This window comes from Suillus discolor (genome assembly GCF_016758755.1).
Source record: "Suillus discolor strain FC423 chromosome Unknown F5147scaffold_52, whole genome shotgun sequence".
Taxonomy (NCBI): Eukaryota; Fungi; Basidiomycota; class Agaricomycetes; order Boletales; family Suillaceae; genus Suillus; species Suillus discolor.
Genome location: NW_024541299.1, coordinates 136,826 through 152,902, shown reverse-complemented (window position 1 = coordinate 152,902; position 16,077 = coordinate 136,826). Strand labels below are relative to the sequence as shown.

General features: G+C 49.0%; 9 protein-coding genes across 9 annotated transcripts; 3 read left to right on the top strand and 6 right to left on the bottom strand.

The window, feature by feature from the left end:
* The first annotated feature begins 96 nt into the window (after window positions 1–96).
* Window positions 97–1,557, top strand: F5147DRAFT_639944 (uncharacterized protein). Its single transcript, XM_041433016.1, has 2 exons — window positions 97–334; window positions 396–1,557. Exons 1-2 carry the CDS (start codon window positions 143–145, stop codon window positions 1,422–1,424), a joined length of 1,221 nt encoding a protein of 406 aa, XP_041289717.1. The 5' UTR covers window positions 97–142; the 3' UTR covers window positions 1,425–1,557.
* A 590-nt stretch (window positions 1,558–2,147) lies between these two features.
* Window positions 2,148–3,004, top strand: F5147DRAFT_709675 (uncharacterized protein). The gene is made up of 4 exons (XM_041438219.1): window positions 2,148–2,274; window positions 2,348–2,537; window positions 2,628–2,826; window positions 2,889–3,004. The coding sequence occupies exons 2-3, from the start codon at window positions 2,427–2,429 to the stop codon at window positions 2,811–2,813; spliced, it is 297 nt and encodes a 98-aa protein (XP_041289716.1). The 5' UTR covers window positions 2,148–2,274; window positions 2,348–2,426; the 3' UTR covers window positions 2,814–2,826; window positions 2,889–3,004.
* F5147DRAFT_709672 (uncharacterized protein) lies at window positions 2,893–3,676 on the top strand. The gene is made up of 3 exons (XM_041438218.1): window positions 2,893–3,068; window positions 3,121–3,236; window positions 3,286–3,676. Exons 1-3 carry the CDS (start codon window positions 2,904–2,906, stop codon window positions 3,473–3,475), a joined length of 471 nt encoding a protein of 156 aa, XP_041289715.1. The 5' UTR covers window positions 2,893–2,903; the 3' UTR covers window positions 3,476–3,676.
* F5147DRAFT_812513 (uncharacterized protein) lies at window positions 3,301–5,616 on the bottom strand (the record flags this gene model as incomplete). The annotated part of the gene is made up of 10 exons (XM_041443476.1): window positions 3,301–3,709; window positions 3,752–3,853; window positions 3,987–4,227; window positions 4,300–4,420; window positions 4,498–4,527; window positions 4,672–4,852; window positions 4,874–4,915; window positions 5,038–5,114; window positions 5,185–5,423; window positions 5,506–5,616. 10 exons carry the CDS (start codon window positions 5,614–5,616, stop codon window positions 3,639–3,641), a joined length of 1,215 nt encoding a protein of 404 aa, XP_041289714.1. The 3' UTR covers window positions 3,301–3,638.
* Window positions 5,617–5,997: 381 nt separating this feature from the next.
* Window positions 5,998–7,885, bottom strand: F5147DRAFT_812509 (acid protease; the record flags this gene model as incomplete). Its single annotated transcript, XM_041443475.1, has 11 exons — window positions 5,998–6,254; window positions 6,313–6,448; window positions 6,497–6,569; window positions 6,621–6,666; window positions 6,715–6,820; window positions 6,883–6,937; window positions 6,990–7,172; window positions 7,223–7,325; window positions 7,376–7,415; window positions 7,476–7,552; window positions 7,615–7,885. The coding sequence occupies 11 exons, from the start codon at window positions 7,883–7,885 to the stop codon at window positions 6,154–6,156; spliced, it is 1,191 nt and encodes a 396-aa protein (XP_041289713.1). The 3' UTR covers window positions 5,998–6,153.
* Window positions 7,886–8,956: 1,071 nt separating this feature from the next.
* Window positions 8,957–10,872, bottom strand: F5147DRAFT_812505 (acid protease; the record flags this gene model as incomplete). The annotated part of the gene is made up of 11 exons (XM_041443474.1): window positions 8,957–9,254; window positions 9,313–9,448; window positions 9,497–9,569; window positions 9,621–9,666; window positions 9,714–9,819; window positions 9,880–9,934; window positions 9,984–10,166; window positions 10,217–10,319; window positions 10,370–10,409; window positions 10,466–10,538; window positions 10,601–10,872. Coding segments are annotated over 11 exons (1,188 nt in total), but the record flags the coding sequence as incomplete, so codon positions are not given.
* A 597-nt stretch (window positions 10,873–11,469) lies between these two features.
* On the bottom strand, window positions 11,470–13,101 carry F5147DRAFT_318392 (thioesterase-like superfamily-domain-containing protein). Its single transcript, XM_041429203.1, has 5 exons — window positions 12,923–13,101; window positions 12,846–12,859; window positions 12,608–12,792; window positions 12,148–12,554; window positions 11,470–12,097 (listed from the first exon to the last, which is right to left on the bottom strand). Exons 1-5 carry the CDS (start codon window positions 13,021–13,023, stop codon window positions 11,797–11,799), a joined length of 1,008 nt encoding a protein of 335 aa, XP_041289711.1. The 5' UTR covers window positions 13,024–13,101; the 3' UTR covers window positions 11,470–11,796.
* Window positions 13,102–13,330: 229 nt separating this feature from the next.
* Window positions 13,331–14,590, bottom strand: F5147DRAFT_709646 (YjeF N-terminal domain-like protein). Its single transcript, XM_041438217.1, has 7 exons — window positions 14,440–14,590; window positions 14,332–14,379; window positions 14,139–14,274; window positions 14,051–14,088; window positions 13,974–13,997; window positions 13,566–13,912; window positions 13,331–13,510 (listed from the first exon to the last, which is right to left on the bottom strand). The coding sequence occupies exons 1-7, from the start codon at window positions 14,476–14,478 to the stop codon at window positions 13,423–13,425; spliced, it is 720 nt and encodes a 239-aa protein (XP_041289710.1). The 5' UTR covers window positions 14,479–14,590; the 3' UTR covers window positions 13,331–13,422.
* F5147DRAFT_709640 (uncharacterized protein) lies at window positions 14,534–16,053 on the bottom strand. The gene is made up of 3 exons (XM_041438216.1): window positions 15,568–16,053; window positions 15,336–15,516; window positions 14,534–15,277 (listed from the first exon to the last, which is right to left on the bottom strand). The coding sequence occupies exons 1-3, from the start codon at window positions 15,922–15,924 to the stop codon at window positions 14,721–14,723; spliced, it is 1,095 nt and encodes a 364-aa protein (XP_041289709.1). The 5' UTR covers window positions 15,925–16,053; the 3' UTR covers window positions 14,534–14,720.
* Between the last annotated feature and the right edge of the window lie 24 nt (window positions 16,054–16,077).

The window sequence follows — 16,077 nt, the reverse complement described above, 5'->3', positions numbered from 1 at the left end:
GTCGATCAGGAGGATTCAAATCTTGGAAAATACTGCACCTGGCACGTGACTTCTATAAAGTTGCGCTTCCATTTTGGGATTATCGATTCACCTTGTGTTTTATTGAACAACGTTCACCACGATCGATTACCCATCGCTAACCATGGCGGCATCTAAGGCGATTCTTGACATTCGTGGCAAACAATTAAAACTTGAAACCGCTGCTGATGTTGCCCCCTTCACTACTGGCGTCGACCCTACCAAACTCACAGCTATCCACCTTGGAGGCAATTCCATCGGCGTGGAGGCTGCCAAGGCATTTGGTCGATTCCTCGAGACTGCGGATGTGCTTCAAGTGCGTACTATAATTCCTGAAATTTATATCTAAAGATCGTTCCCCACTGACTCGTGTTCAGCTTGCAGACTTGGCAGATATCTTTACGGGACGTACTATCGAGGAGATCCCTGCTGCTATACAAGCACTCCTCGATCCACTCTCACACAAGACCTCCCTTCGAGAGATAAACCTCAATGATAACGCGTTTGGAGAGCGTGTTGTGCCCTTCCTTACACCCTTTCTCGAAAGTAATCACTCTATACGCGTCCTCCGTCTCAATAACAATGGCCTCGGGCCTGCTGGTGGCAAGAAGATTGCAGAAGCTGTGCGCAAGTCTGCACCAACAGATGGCTCACGATCAAACCTTGAGGTTGTCATCTGCGGCCGAAATCGGCTAGAGGACCCAGGAGCTACCGCCTGGGCCAAGGCATTCGAGGCACACAAGACACTCACAGAGGTGCAAATGCCCCAGAATGGCATTCGTATGGACGGTGTTGAGGCCCTTGGGCGAGGTCTTGTCGCATGCTCTGAATTGCAGATTGTCAATTTCCAGGACAATGCATTCATAGATGTGGAGATGGATGAAGAAGGTCGGAAAGCTGTTCGTGCATGGGGTGAGGCCCTCAAAACCAGCTGGCCAAAGTTACGCTTCCTCGACCTTTCTGACTGCATGCTATCGAACGGAGAAGGCGAAGTGCCACCACTCCTAGAGGCTTTCAACGATCCGAATACACAGAGTCTTCAGAATCTTCAGGAGCTGCGATTGCAGAACAACAACCTCGATGCCCAAAGCTACGAGGTCCTTGCCCAAGCGGTGACGAAGTTGACCAAGCTGAAACGGTTAGACCTGCAGGACAATGATGACGTTGAGGATAACGAACATCTGGATGACATCGCCGAACACTTGAAAGCTCACGGTGGCAAGCTCATCCGTACGGAAGAGGACGAAGAGGAGGAGGAAGACGACGTAGAGGAGGCTGAAGAGTTACCAGAGGAGGCTGAGGAAGCGGAGGAAATTCCCGTACCACTGGCAACGGACAAGAAATCAACCTTCGAGATGGTTGCAGACACACTCGCCGATCTCATGAGCAAAGTGCATGTTGGTTGAACCTCAAATTATAATGTGTAGATCTCTTACTGTACGCTACAACTCCCGGATGTCAAGTTACCATGTATACCAATTCTATCGTACAATAGCAGCAGTTAAGTATCTCAGTCCTCGAAAAGAGTAGAATCCATGCATTTTTCTCCTAATTCTAAGCTCCATTGAACTGCATGAAAAAGTCCGGGATACTAAATACGGTGTCTAGAAGGGTTGAGGATGTGCGCATGGGCCGGCAAGCATCGCCATTGTACCAGCCTCTAGCTCTATACTATCCCCGCCATTCAGAACAGTGAGGAGTGCGTTACATAACATTTAGATTTTTCTGCACGACCGAGGATATTCAAATCGAGAAACGTTTAAACCTGTTCCGCTGTGGTAAACTCATAGTACAATTTCCCGACGGTGGCCTGAAGGGCGTGACCAAGGAAACAATGATGTGGCTGACTGGCTTTGAGTGACTTCGGTAATAGTAGGTATTAGCAAAAAAATGCGCTGGCATTTGATATGGACAACATCTTTCCATGCCCTTTCGTCTACCTGTGTACTAAGTCTGCGTCACGGCTGCACCTGGTAAAACAATATGCAGCGCACAAGACTTGTAGAAGTAGAGCTGATCACGGTCAAATTGACGGTCCAGCATGGGCTTACCCAAGCGAGCACCGCCACCGCGGCACGTGAACCGCGACATCAAAAAAGATGTGACCCCAGACAGCAACATTTCAAACTGCAGATAGGCTCGGAAAACGCGCGGGAGGGCACCAGACGGGCTATGGACGCCATAGGCAGCAAAAATCGATGTTTTTGAGCTGCGAGAGAGCTCTGGATGGCTGCTGGATGGGGTGGAGGGTCCTGGGTGAGCACAATGCAAACCACCTGTGGGAGAATCCCGAGACGCTAACCGAGAGACTGCAAATTTCGCACATTAGGACCGTCAATTTTTCGTTTACACCCAGCTTCGGTCTTGGTGGCGACGCATCCTTCCCTCCTGCCAAAAAAACACGCTGCATGCTGATGTGCTGCAGATTGACGGTCCTCGGATTTACAGTCCTGGCTGGCTGCTATACCATACATGGTACTGCCACCACTGATGTATGCACACATACGCTACTAGTACTAGTGAGTACCTCCTCTTCTCGTTCGACTCCCGTCTCCTCCACGCATAGCGGCTGTGCTTGTCAGCCTACTGATCTCAAATTATACTTCCAGCATCCTCGTCGTCATGGGCATCAACGACCTGTGGGAGGCACATTCCCACTGTTCACTCGGCAGGTGCTGAAACTCACCCCATCATTTGTCAGGTGCTCGAGCCTGCTGCAACGACGGTGCCCCTCATCTCTCTCGCCATCTGGGGCCGATATGAGGGACCTGCCCCTCACTCGCCTTATATTGTAGGCGTGGATGCAAGGTTTGTGTTCGCTCGCTGTGTTCGATGGCAAACATTCTCACATTCTCATTTCTTGATTCTAGTGCATGGTTCGAACAATGCCAGCAGGGCAGGTGGCACCGTGCACATGCTCAGACAGGCCAGAATCCCGCCCTTCGAACATTTTTGAAATCAAATGGGGCCACAGAGTGTCTACCAACGACCATTGGATGGTCAAGCCCACCCAGCGCCTACTGAATGCATTCAACGTGCAGTGGATCATGGTGAGTTTTTTCTTTTTTTTCATTGTCATCTATATCAATCCTGGCTATCCAGACTGCCAGAGAAGCTGAGACACAGCTGGCACTGATGAATGGTGCCGGTATTATTGATGCTGTCATGACAGATGACAGCGACTCATTTGTTTTTGGTGCTCAGACTGTCCTGCGCAAGTAAGATCTCTCATGTTCTCTTTCACATGCCCTGCTGACTCTTTTTAAGCTCGACATTTTCAATAGATTCGACTGTCAAATTGTATACAACGAGTGCCATTCAAGAGCACTCAGGAGCACGTTTCTTTATCATATCCCCCCGGACTCATCACTTACTACATATCCCATCCATGCAGCGGCACACCATCAAATTTGCACTGTCTACCACTATATCCCTACCTAGCTGTTTCTACAGGTAACTTCAATCTCGCTCGGGCATTTGTCCAATAGTTTATGATTATAAACCATACATTCTCTTCTAATCTACTACTGTACACACAAGTATGCACTACATAATCTAATTGTCTTGTCTCCAACCCATGAACAGAGTGCTCAAGAGCTTCTCCAGCGCACCTGTAACCATTAACAGAGCACATCGGTACCTGGTGCAGGGATTTGGTGAGTCTTGGGGGCCGGACAGAGACGGCACATACCTATAATCATGAACGGAGCGCTCATGAGCTTCTCCAGCGCACCTGTAACCATTAACAGAGCATGTTGGTACTTGGTGCAGGGATTTGGTGAGTCTAGGGATCTGCACGGGTACAGGTAACCCGCACGGGTCACGGGTACGGGTACTACTGGGGTACGGGTACAGGTCAGGATTCTAAGACCCACGCTCTTACCCATACCCCAGCTATACCCATGCCTTCCATAAACGCGATACTTCCCGCGTGCACGCTACAACCGGCACCACCACCAAGCACTCACCTGCTAACACACCACCACCAGCATCCTCGCATTCGGCAGCACTCACTGCACCCCCCATGCCAATTCTTCCGGCACCCGTTCTAACGCCACTAAGCACGTCAACGGACGCCCTCAGCCAGCAACCACCACCACCATTCACACGTTCCTCGATGCCGGCACCACCACCACCATCGCTAGCAGCTCCCTTCCCACAGCAACAACCACCTCCATCCAGGATGCCACCAGCAGCTCCCACCTCGTGCTACCAACCGCCAGCATCGAGCATCTGCGCCCAGAGCACGCCAGCAAATGCTGGCGTGGCTCAGACACATACGGAGGATGCGAGGACGAGGAAAGAAGGGAAAGAGAAGGAAGTGAGAAGGAAAAGAGGAGGAACGAGAGGAGGAAGGAAGGATCTTGTCAGTAAGTCGCCGTCCTGACTCTGCCCCCATTTTCTGCAACGAGGACGTGACGCCCGACACATCACACTCTCGCGCCACCACACCACCATCTCCCATTTCGACACGCTCACCTTCGACTTCGATCATACGCGACACACCACCTGTCACGACATCAGTGTCTATTTCAACGTGTCCATCATTCACACTGCGACTCCACTCCTCCTTGTGCCATCCACATATGTTCGAGTCATGTCAGCATTCGCTGACGTGTGCTGGACATATGTGCTAAGCACTGGCAGTGATACCTATGGTACCCGCAGGTAAACCCTGCACAGGTGCAGGTGTGGGTACGGGTCTGAGCTTGTTGTACCCGCCAAAAACCTGTACCCGTCAGAGCGGGTACAGGTTTTTGCCAGGTGCGGGTGCGGGTATGGCCTCCAATACCCAGGGGTTTACCCGTGCAGTTCCCTAGGTGAGTCTCGAGGGCTGGACAGAGACGGCACGTACCTATAATCATGAACGGAGCACTCATGAGCTTCTCCAGCGCACCTGTAATTATGAACGGAGCATGTTGGTACCTGGTGCAGGGATTTGGTGAGTCTCGAGGGCCAGGCAAAGATGGCACATACCTATCACCATCAATGGAGCACTCATGAGCTTCTCCAGCGCACCTGAACCTGGCAGCACATTTAGGAACCTATGAATAGGAACCAGGAGATCCGTGGCCTCGACATAGCGCGCTGCATACCTGAATGCACAATCAGACGATGAAGAAAAGGTGAGCATACCTTCGAGAACTTCATACTAACAACACTCACCTCACTGATATACACCACCAGCGAGACCCATCGTCTGGCCAACGGGTCTTGGATGCCGATTGTGCTGATTGTGCTGATTGTCGGTGGTCCAGGTCCAGGTGGAGCGCGATTGGCAATCGAGCCAAGGAAGGAAGCGAGCGCTGTGGCTGAGTCGTCACGTGACAAGTTTGCAGTCTTAAGCGAGGACTGCAAACGCCACCGGTGGGACCGTCAATTTTTCGCACGAAGTCATGATCAATCTAGAAATTGTTTGCAGTCGAATTCAGCGTGGTACGTGGATTCATGGTACTTATGGAACATTCCAAGCATGTGACACAGCACCACGACAGGGCAACTTTCATGCTCCGCTTGGAGAGGTGCCGTGCCGATGGGCCTGCCCCTACTTTGTCCCAAACCGACCACTTCGGGGTGACTTCGCAATGCTACTACCATTTACTAATTCTCCGACTGATCGCGAGGCCGGTCCAGAGGCATTTGACTATGATGCGCATAAATGGTTGCTAGCTGTCAAGGGTTTAGGGACACATGTCCGCTGTCACTCGAGGTCGACAGTAACTTTGAGTTGCATTGACAATCGCATATATAGGGAATTGCTCGAATCACCTGCGGTAATATAGTCCTGAATCTCAGCACGAAGATGTCGCAGTCAAACGCTCGGAATTAGGGGCGAAGGGCGCATCGGCAGTCCGCAAATCGACTCAACCAATCACTGCAGTACTGGCCCCGCCAGTATTCGATCATGAGTGTTACCAGTTTGATATCCATATATTTCAATCTCTCAGATCTAGAGTTGGCATTACATCCCACAGGTCATGCTAATGACAAAGGTCTGATTTTCTCTGATACATTTACTAGCCATGACAAATACTAGTACACGCCTGAAACTGTCTACAAACAAACTTACATACGGTCCTCTGGGATCGTCAAAATGAAATAATTCGGCGACAGAAAACGGTGCGGGGACTGCCATCAGTTGGTATCAGCATCAGTGTATGGCGTAGTCGCAACACCGAGCTGCCCGTTCTCGGTATCAAAGTAAGTGTAAAAGCGTTGAATCCAGCCGAATCCGTCTGGAATGCGCATGATATTTGTCAGGCCGAGACCCCAGTAAGATATCATGGGACGTACTTATGAAGTCCAGCCCGCTCCCCACTGAGGAACCAAGGTCAGACGCGATCAGATAAATCTGTCCCTCCTCTCCTCCGAGGATGCTGTTCAGACTACGTGGCCAGATCTGAGCATTGGGCGTAAACTCGTAGGTGACCTATTCCAATAATTAATCAGAGGTTCATCATATGAGAGAAAAACATACACCGCCAATATTGAAATACAAGCTTTGAAGTTCAGCGTATTGTTCCGACGTGATGGTTAGGAGACCTGTGGTTCTGATCCACATAAGATGCCAAAACATTGTAGGCTCATCGAACTGAACTCACTGGTCTTCGACGGCACCAGTTGCCTGCTGATAGGCCTGGAAAGCCTCTGCACATTTCGGTGAGTAACAGATATCACAGTGGGATATATGCATACCAGTGGCAAGGAGAAGAAGGGTAGTGCCAGTGTCCACAATGCCGGCAGTCGTGTTCAAGATTGTTTGACCAGTACCGTACGATACCGACTGATCGATACCCCAATACTATAATGGATGATCGTCAAGATGAGTAAGCAGTACATTTTCAGTCAGGCTGTGTGATTTACCAATGAGGCTGGGGAGGTGGCGGTAAGCGGAACAGTATTGAGTGTGCCAGTGAACCTGACATATGGTGTTAAATAAAATCAGAATTGAAAGACAAATGTCTTCTAACTTGGTGTTATCGGTCCCACCGAATGTAAGCTCTCCATTGCTTACGTTAGCCGTGGAAGACGGCTCGTAGGAAATGCCGAGTGAATTGGAAGATATTGTTCCCTGAGCGTATAAGTTGTCGGTAACCGTAGGCACATCCGTCGTGTCAGACACGGTTCCCTGTGTAAGGTCTGCGGGACCGACACTACAAAGATATCAGCGCTACGAAACACTGCTTTTCAGACCAAATGTTACCCCAATATACCATCGACGCCCTCGAACCCTTGCGCGTATGAAGCCACGCCGATGCCTTGGTTCTGGATAACCAAATCTGGCCCTAAGGTCACGGTGTCGGTGTCTGATCCACATTTAGTTGGTGCGATTGTAGCCGAAAGAAGCAGTCCTTACATTCCTCTCCGAACATACTTCCCGAACCATAGCTGACATTCTAGATTCCAGACCAGTCTGTTCACAGTATCATAACACTAGGGGCAGCTAGCTCACTCACTATGGTGTTACCAGTGTCGTAACTGGTGCTTGTGGGTTCGTATGGCAGATCTGCACCAATCCACGTATTCGAACTACCTGGAATATCGTTGACATATAAATAAGTGCCAATTTATTCACGTCACTAATATTCCACGAACCAGTATCGATCAACAATGTATAATCGGTCGCTGGGCTCCCAACACCGACTTGCGTAGTGTAAGTGACACCTGAATCGGTGACATCAATGCTAGAGTCCGCGCCAGTGCTGCTGTAGCGTTTGGCTTTGGCAGCAACGAAGGCATGGTGGGACTTGCCAGCCAGGAACTTCTGTGCGCGGACGCGGTCGCGCTTAAGAAGCTCCTTGGCACCACCCTGGGCTGCGCGCAGACGAGTCGCAAAGGGGATTGCACGAATAACGACGTGTGACATGATTTGAGTGGTTTGAGATGAGAGTTGGGAAGACAAAGTGAAGACAACTGCGTCGAGTGACACTGTTTATATAAGTCGGGTTGGAGATGGGTGCTATGGCTTCTAGGCATCACTAATAGCCGGAGGATATATCAATACTGTAAGGCATTGCCAGGGGAAAGCAGGACCCTCTCAAGAAGAGAGCCTCCCAAAAATAACCTTGTCGACTGAAATATCAACATAGTTATTATAGTAGCTTGGCAGGGAGCTATAATGACAACAAGTTAACGCGAGAACAATTGTCATCAGGGTGGGGGCAGGTACGAGCAAGGGGCACTCCAGATCGAGCAAAGACCAGAGGTGCTATGCAAAAGTGCGAGATCCAAGGAGTCCGAAGCTATGTGCTATGTCACCCGTCTGTCATGAAAAATCCACTGGTCATGTTTGCTCGAAAACAAACATCAGTAACCCTGGCCGGATAATGGAAAAGCAGGGTCAATGAGCCGGAGCTTTGTTTCGCCGTTTCTCTGACAGCGAGGCTTCCATCTGGTCTGAGCAAGACAGAGGTAGAGAGATAGCGAAGCTTCCATATGTCCAGTCTGAGCAAGACAGAGAAGGTCACCAATAGGTGTCAATCACTGTGGATAGTAGTAGTTCCAATAAAAATCACTGGGAAATGCGCTAATGCTGAATGTGTCAAGTAACCTAGGCTCGTGACCACCTGGCTTATACGCTACGGACAAGTCGATCGGGAAACCCAGGCTGGTCGATCTCGAAGGGATTTGGCAGGCGAAGCGAGGAGTTTGAATTTTAGCAGGTGCTGGTCATGGCGGTGTACTAGTACTCAACAGCTGTTCTACATCCGCCCCATGACGTATCACGTGACATTGCGCCGGCTCAAGGTACAGTGCACAACGGAACTTTCAAGGAAACGACCTCCGCCGCACTGCACACAGGTCCCATTCTACATCACCTCATCTCACCTGATTTACACATAAACTGGTATAAACCTATCTGGTTACTTTGTATAGGAAATCCCCCCGTCGAAATGTCCGACATTTTCAATAGTGTTATTAACCCTAGTTATTAACAGGCAGCTGTTGAAAAGTATCAACTTTTCAACCGTACCCTAATGATTGTATCTTTCAGTCTGAGACTTCGTGTTACATCTGACTGTGGGAATGCTAATGACAAAGATGATTTTCTCTAGAACATTTACTAGCAAATACTACTGGTACACGCCCGAAACTTTCAAAGTAAACAATGTGAGGGCTTTGCAGGGACCATCATCAGTTGGTATCAGCATCCGTATATGCCGTTGTCGCAAGACCGAGCTGCCTGTTCCCGGTATCAAAGACAGTGTAATAGCGTTGAATCCAGCCGAATCCGTCTGGAATACGCATGACGGTTGTAAGATTCAGACCCCAGTAAGATATCATGAGACGTACTTATGAAATCCAACCCGCTCCCCACGTTAGAACCAAGGTCAGACGCGATGAGATAGATCTGTCCCTCCTTTCCTCCGAGGGTGCTGTTCAGACCACGTGGCCAGATCTGAGCATTAGGCGTAAACTCGTAGGTGACCTATTCCAATAATTAATCAGAGGTTCATCATACGAGAGAGAAACTTACACCACCGATATTGAAGTACAAGCTTTGAAGTTTAGCATATTGTTCCGACGTGATGGTTAGGAGACCTGTCGTTCTGATCCAAATAAGATAACAGAACATCCTAGGCTCATTGAGCTCAACTCACGAGTCTTCGACGGCACCAGTTGCCTTCTGATAGGCCTGGAAAGCCTCTGCACATTCGGTGAGTAACAGATATCACAGTGGGATATATGCATACCAGTGGCAAGGAGAAGAAGGGTAGTGCCAGTGTCCACAATGCCGGCAGTCGTGTTCAAGATTGTTTGACCAGTACCGTACGATACCGACTGATCGATACCCCAATACTATGATGGATGATCGTCAAGATGAGTAAGCAGTACATTTTCAGTCAGGCTGTGATTTACCGCTGAGGCTGGGGAGGTGGTGGTAAGCGGAACAGTATTGAGTGTACCAGTGTACCTGACATATGATGTTAGACAAAGTCAGAAAAGAAAGATGTACCACCAACTTGGTGCTATCAGTCCCTCCGAATGTGAGCTCTCCATTGGATACGTTAGCCGTGGAAGACGGCTCGTAGGAGATGCCGAGTGAATTGGAAGAGATTGTTCCCTGAGCGTATAAGTTGTCGGTAACAGTAGGCACATCCGTCGTGTTAGACACGGTTCCCTGTGTAAGGTCTGCGGGACCGACACTGCAAAGATATCAGCGCTACGAAACACTGCTTTTCAGACCAAATGTTACCCCAATATACCATCGACGCCCTCGAACCCTTGCGCGGATGAAGCCACGCCGATGCCTTGGTTCTGGATAACCAAGTCTGGCCCTAAGGTCACGGTGTCGGTGTCTGATCCACATTTAGTTGGTGCGATTGTAGCCGAAAGAAGCAGTCCTTACATTCCTTTCCGGACATAGTTCCCGAACCATAGCTGACATTCTACGTTACAGACCAGTCTGTTAACAGCATCATAACACTAGAAGCAGCTAGCTCACTATAGTGTTTCCAGTGTTGTGACTAGTGCTTGTGGGTTTGTATGGCAAGTTTGCACCAATCCACGTATTCGAACTACCTGGAATATTGTCGAAATATAAATAAGTGCCAATTCATTCATGTCACTAATGTTCCACTAACCAGTATCGATCAACAATGTATAATCGGTCGCTGGGCTTCCAACACCGACTTGCGTAGTGTAAGTGACACCTGAATCGGTGACATCAATGCTAGAGTCCGCGCCAGTACTGCTGGCGTGTTTGGCTTTGCGAGCCAAGAAGGTATGGTTGGACTTGCCAGCCAAGAACTTCTGTGCGCGGGCGCGGTCGCGTTCAAGAAGCTCTTTGGCACCACCTTTGGCTGCGCGCAGGCGAGTCGCAAAGGGGATTCCACGAATAACGACGTGTGACATGGTTTGAGTGGTTTGAGATAAAAGTTGGGAAGACAAAGTGAAGACAACTGCGTCGAGTGACACTGTTTATATAAGTCGGGTTGGAGATGGACCCCAAGGCTTCTAGGCGTTACTAGTAGCCGGAGGATAAGTATACTAATGCTGTGAAACACTGGCAGGGGAAAGAAAGACCTTGTCGAGGGGAGCCTCCCCAAAATAACCTTGTCGATTGACATGTCATCACAGCATCCATCGTGCCCCGAAGAACCACAATGACGATAACGCGCCAACGATCGTCACGTCAGAATGAGTGCAGGCACGAATGCGGGGCATTCCAGATCCGACCAAAGACCAAAGAGAAGTGGGAGATCCGAGGAGTGCGAACCTATTGACATTTTAGCAGAGTAACAATCGCTTCCCGTACCATGACACCTGCCTGTCATGAAACAGTCACCACTAGTAGTCATGTTTGCTTGTAAACACACCGTGACATCCGAATGCCCCTGGTAGGATAATAGTAAAGCTTGTATAGCAAGGCAGGGTCGGTGAGTCGGAGCTTTGTATAACCGTTTCTGATAGCGAGGCTTCTAGGTCTGAGCAAGACAGAGATAGCGAAGCTTCCATGTGTCCGGTCTGAGCAGGACAAAGAACACGTGCCAATTCTGGCTACTGCGCCAATCCCTCGTTCGGTTAATCCTGAGAACGGTTTTCACGGTCGGTGGGAAGAATTATGCTCCAGGCTCTCCGCAGAGACAAATATGGAGTTTTGGATATACGACTGAGCCAGACATCGAGATCCGAGTAACGTTGCGACATCCCACACTGTCCATACATATGCCTACGACCGGCGATAGCTGCATTCCGACCATACGGGAATACGTGGAAGCTCTAAGTCCAGCTCAAATATGATTCGACTCTCGAAACCACTGGACGGTCAGCAGTCTACAGCTTAGTAATCACTTTATTCCTGCTGCCTTGACGATGATTGAGGTCCATAGGCAGAGTGAGGGCCATTTGGTCAACAACTGCAATGCAGTACTGCTTGTCCCTCCAACCAGCTTCTAATTTACCCTGGCCAATTGCAGAAGGGGCAGTCCAGACTTCAACGCGAGCATTATGTCTTCCGTGGGGATCAGTCAAAAAACGTGATTCGCTATATAAGCCGACCGTTCGAGAAGCATAATCCTGAGATGAGGGAATACGGGCCTTGAATTCGACTGTCATGGTCACGGTCGGGAACCAACTAGAGAAGGGAGTCAACGCTACGCGACTAGAATACGGGACCGAACGAACCAATCTGATGTTCCGTGACTAGCTGGCTCTGAGTCAGGTAGGAGGGAAGGGAGATTGAGAAACATGTCCCCGAAAAATGGAATAGATGAAGGCTTTATTTCATCTTCTGGTCTGGTTAGCTCACACCATGCACCCCATTCGACGCCTCCTCCACCTATGATTTCAGTAACAACTCTGGTCTGGCTACGCATAGCATTGCACGCCAAAATGGTGTGGTCCATGGACCAACTCAGAAGAGAGTGGAACCTCCAGACATGCCTCATTCTATCTCGGACGGCCGCAGAAGGATGATCGTGCAGGGGTAGGCGTCGAGCATATGGAGATGGTGCTGCTAAACTGCGAGGAATTCCGCCCGGCACAGGAGTAAGATCACCAAAAATAAGATGGGATGTCAGTTTGGTGTGCCCCTGCCCACACGATTAACCACACGACAATCGCGGAGAGCGGGTGTGTCACTCACTCTCTGGACGAGATCCGCTAAAAGATTTGTAAAATTTTTCCCTATCTTCTGGACACTGACGCGCACTTCCGCAGGCCCAACATTCGTCGCGCGAAGAAAATGGGCGGTTACGTGGATGGGATCTTTATGTACTGTCTCCGATTGAAATCGAGTGCAAGCTTCCACGATCTGCCCCAATGTATAACCTGGCGAGATGTCTTGTTACCATAAAACGACCTTCGGAAAGCAACATGCATACCTCCTTGAGGAATTCTAAAGAACGATCGTGGCTCGCCTTCGCAATGAGCACACAACTAGATATAACCAAAAACTCACGACCCAATCACCCAACTACCATTTAGTTCCGTCACGTATGTAGCAGTTTCACTGCACCGCGAGGTTTCCGAAACGTATAAAGCTCGCACTAGGGGGACCATACAGTTTCGACGACTTGCAAAATAACAGTGAACGGTAGTCTCCCAAAGCCAGTCCGACTGCTATAGAGAATGACAAACGGGAACCAAACGATAACACACAAAGGTAACACAAAGACAATACTTTCAAGAGCATTGAAATCTTGCTATGTACTGTACTGACATGCACTCATGGGAACCATTGACTCGTCGAACTTCATCCTGTGGTATCCGCTATCATTGTTGTATACTCATGAAGCTCTCGACGAGTTGTCAAAGCCATGATGTACATATCGTAGGAAGCTAGAAAGAGGAAAATTAAAATCATGCAGTGAGCGGCGTCATTTGTCTGATGATTGCATTCATATTTGACGGTGCAACCGTCATATCACTCCTACCCATGTCATAATACCATAGATAAAGCTACATTCTATAGTTCCTCGGTAGTTCCACAATTTGATCGAATCCAGGATACTCAGGAAGGTTGAGCTGGAACTTCTCCTGCATTGCCCTGACAGCAAGTATGGACATGATGTCATTCCAGCATTTAACTTTTCAGCACTTACTTTGGCACGAAACGTCCTCCGAGGAAATGCCTTCCCTTGAAGTATTTCGCTCCTACCTTTGGTGCTGTCAAACTGATCAGGACGTCAGGATTCAGCCCGACGCCTTCTGCATTTCCGAGTTCGACATCCCATCCACTTGGAATATCTACCGAGACAATCGGGAGCCCGGATGCAGATATAAGCTTCAGTGCATCGTCAAACGGTGCCCGCACTGGCGGTTTGAACGAAAACCCAAAAATGGCGTCCAGAATAAGGTTCGAGGACTGGAGGAGGCGAGGCAGTTCCTCAGCAGATGCTGCAGGTGGAACGATGAGGATGTCCATATTAATACATTGTTTTTGCAGGCGCTACCAGTTCCGTTAAGATGCTGTATCAAATAGAGAACAACACTTCACGATGTGGACCAACCCTATAGATGTCTTTTGAGCCTGGCTGTTAGGGGTTACATTTCGGGACTGTTACTTCACCAGGTGGATGTGACTTACCTTGGGCATGTATATCGTTGGCTTGTAACCAAACATCCCTGAGAAAAATCAACACAGGAGCAAGGGGTGGGTCACTCTAAGAGCATACCAAGATGTCTAGCCGCAACTAATCCATCTCCTCCTTGGTTTCCTGGTCCACAACATACCAATACTTTCGGATACTTTTCCTTGCTGTACACTGTAGATAGCGTTTGGGCGCAGGCCAACCCAGCCAGCTCCATCAACTGCAACACGGGTCATGCTTGAGTATCGTGTGCTGATACAGGACTGAAGCCCCGTGCCTGATCCAAACTAAACGCCCCAACAGCATTCATAAGCTCCTCATCAATCTGTCCGTTACTCGCATGAGCTCGTAGTTAACACGCAACGATAATGAACGTTCTATGCACCTGTTGGGCCAGCTGCGCGGTAAGGTAACGGATGGACATACAGGCTGATTTCTAGAGGCAAGAGTCACGGTGGGAAGTTGAAATTCGCAGAAAGTCCAAATCCAAATATAATATTGAATAATCGATAAACAACATCAGTGATGGCAATTACAACAAGATGCAGACAATGAAAAATAATGACTGGCGTACAATAAAAATGCAGTAGACCACAGTACAACAACAGCAAGAATATTAACGTCTTTCGATGAAGAAAAAATCGAGAGCTTGTCCACGAGCTACAGTCAGATGATAGCAGCTGACTTAGCGCAAACCCGGCGATGCTCTTCCCAGTCCTTTTTTTGATGTTCAGGAGAACAGTACTTCACCAACCGGCACTTGCTACACACAAGTCCATTATTGTTCGGAGTATCCCCGCTGTCGGCGCTGCTCTGCGATCCTTCACTACTCTCGGCGTACTGCGATGTTTCTTCGTTGAAACAAATGCTACAGTCGATCCAGTTGCACATCTCCCGAGATCTCACCTTCCTCCCATTTCGACGACCGCGTTTTATCGACAATACCACTGCACCTTCAATGCCACGACGAGGAAAGCGTATCATTTCGCAGTCGTCGTTACAGCACGGGTTGGGACAACCACTAGGAAAGTCAAAAAATATTTCTTCTGATGGAACGAATAGTGGGTGTGTGAATAAAATTTGGGAATAGGAAGTGGTCTGATGGGAGAATAAGATGATGAAGGGCGGTCGTTTCTCGTGGAGAATGGCTCGGAAAGCGATATCAATCTGAGGAAAACATGGTGTACGTCGTTGTTTGAGGAGAGTATGGCTCAAACGCATATCTAGGACCCATAAATCAATGTCAACATGTAGACTGGTAACGGATTGATGGTCACAAACGATTGAACTGGATCTCGTTCTCCATGCTAGGTTTACACGTGCGCCCGAATGCATGTCGACAAACAAGGTTGAAGTATTCTGTTACATCGTCCATCTCTTGGCGTTTCATGTCTGTAACAATGATATATACATCGTCACAGCCAAGGTCGTGCATCCCTCTTAGCATCATCAGCTCAGGCAGCTAAGATTATCCTCAGTGACATTAATCAAGATCTAGCAGCTAAGTCCTTACCATAGTAAATACAACAGGCATCATGGACAATTTTCGGTCTTGCATTGACCTGTGGTGATATACATGTGTCGACCAGGTGCGATCCAGAGGAATCAGACGACCGGTGTCGACTGTACGACAGAAGATGTTTTCTGGAAGAAAATCTCCTTTATTCCAGACGAGGACTTGGCGTCTGAGAGAGTTTGCGGCATGCTTTCGCTCCCTGACACCTTGAAACCATTCCCAATATGCGTCATTGCGGTGCTCAAGCCACTTGTCGATTAACATGTCTGTAGCATCATGATCGAGCGTTTTGCATATCAGCTCGCTCATCGAGAGGGTGGGCTGCGATAGAGCCGAGTAATGCCTCTTCGCCATAGCTAAGCGTGGCACAACCTCGGATAGATTGCTCCACTGTCGTGAATGTAACGAAAGGAAGATAACCGGGATGATGATGGGCTACCCTGCAAGGGGCCTGTGAAAGAGATTGCTTACGGCAAGAAGCACGTACACGCCGGCCCTAACCCGTTC

Coding starts and splice junctions, on each gene's coding strand:
- F5147DRAFT_639944 (XM_041433016.1), top strand. CDS start 143: ATGGCGGCATCTAAGGCGATTCTTGACATTCGTGGCAAACAATTAAAA. Junction 335..395: donor AGACTGCGGATGTGCTTCAA/GTGCGTACTATA, acceptor ACTCGTGTTCAG/CTTGCAGACTTGGCAGATAT.
- F5147DRAFT_709675 (XM_041438219.1), top strand. CDS start 2,427: ATGCTGATGTGCTGCAGATTGACGGTCCTCGGATTTACAGTCCTGGCT. Junction 2,538..2,627: donor CACATACGCTACTAGTACTA/GTGAGTACCTCC, acceptor TTATACTTCCAG/CATCCTCGTCGTCATGGGCA.
- F5147DRAFT_709672 (XM_041438218.1), top strand. CDS start 2,904: ATGCCAGCAGGGCAGGTGGCACCGTGCACATGCTCAGACAGGCCAGAA. Junction 3,069..3,120: donor TCAACGTGCAGTGGATCATG/GTGAGTTTTTTC, acceptor CTGGCTATCCAG/ACTGCCAGAGAAGCTGAGAC. Junction 3,237..3,285: donor GCTCAGACTGTCCTGCGCAA/GTAAGATCTCTC, acceptor ACTCTTTTTAAG/CTCGACATTTTCAATAGATT.
- F5147DRAFT_318392 (XM_041429203.1), bottom strand. CDS start 13,023: ATGGTCCCCCTAGTGCGAGCTTTATACGTTTCGGAAACCTCGCGGTGC. Junction 12,555..12,607: donor TAGCGGATCTCGTCCAGAGA/GTGAGTGACACA, acceptor TCGTGTGGGCAG/GGGCACACCAAACTGACATC. Junction 12,098..12,147: donor AGTCACGGAACATCAGATTG/GTTCGTTCGGTC, acceptor TCCCTTCTCTAG/TTGGTTCCCGACCGTGACCA.
- F5147DRAFT_709646 (XM_041438217.1), bottom strand. CDS start 14,478: ATGTCCATCCGTTACCTTACCGCGCAGCTGGCCCAACAG. Junction 14,380..14,439: donor CCGCGCAGCTGGCCCAACAG/GTGCATAGAACG, acceptor AGTAACGGACAG/ATTGATGAGGAGCTTATGAA. Junction 14,275..14,331: donor GGGCGTTTAGTTTGGATCAG/GCACGGGGCTTC, acceptor CCCGTGTTGCAG/TTGATGGAGCTGGCTGGGTT.
- F5147DRAFT_709640 (XM_041438216.1), bottom strand. CDS start 15,924: ATGGCGAAGAGGCATTACTCGGCTCTATCGCAGCCCACCCTCTCGATG. Junction 15,517..15,567: donor TGCCTGTTGTATTTACTATG/GTAAGGACTTAG, acceptor GGATAATCTTAG/CTGCCTGAGCTGATGATGCT. Junction 15,278..15,335: donor GAACGAGATCCAGTTCAATC/GTTTGTGACCAT, acceptor TATGGGTCCTAG/ATATGCGTTTGAGCCATACT.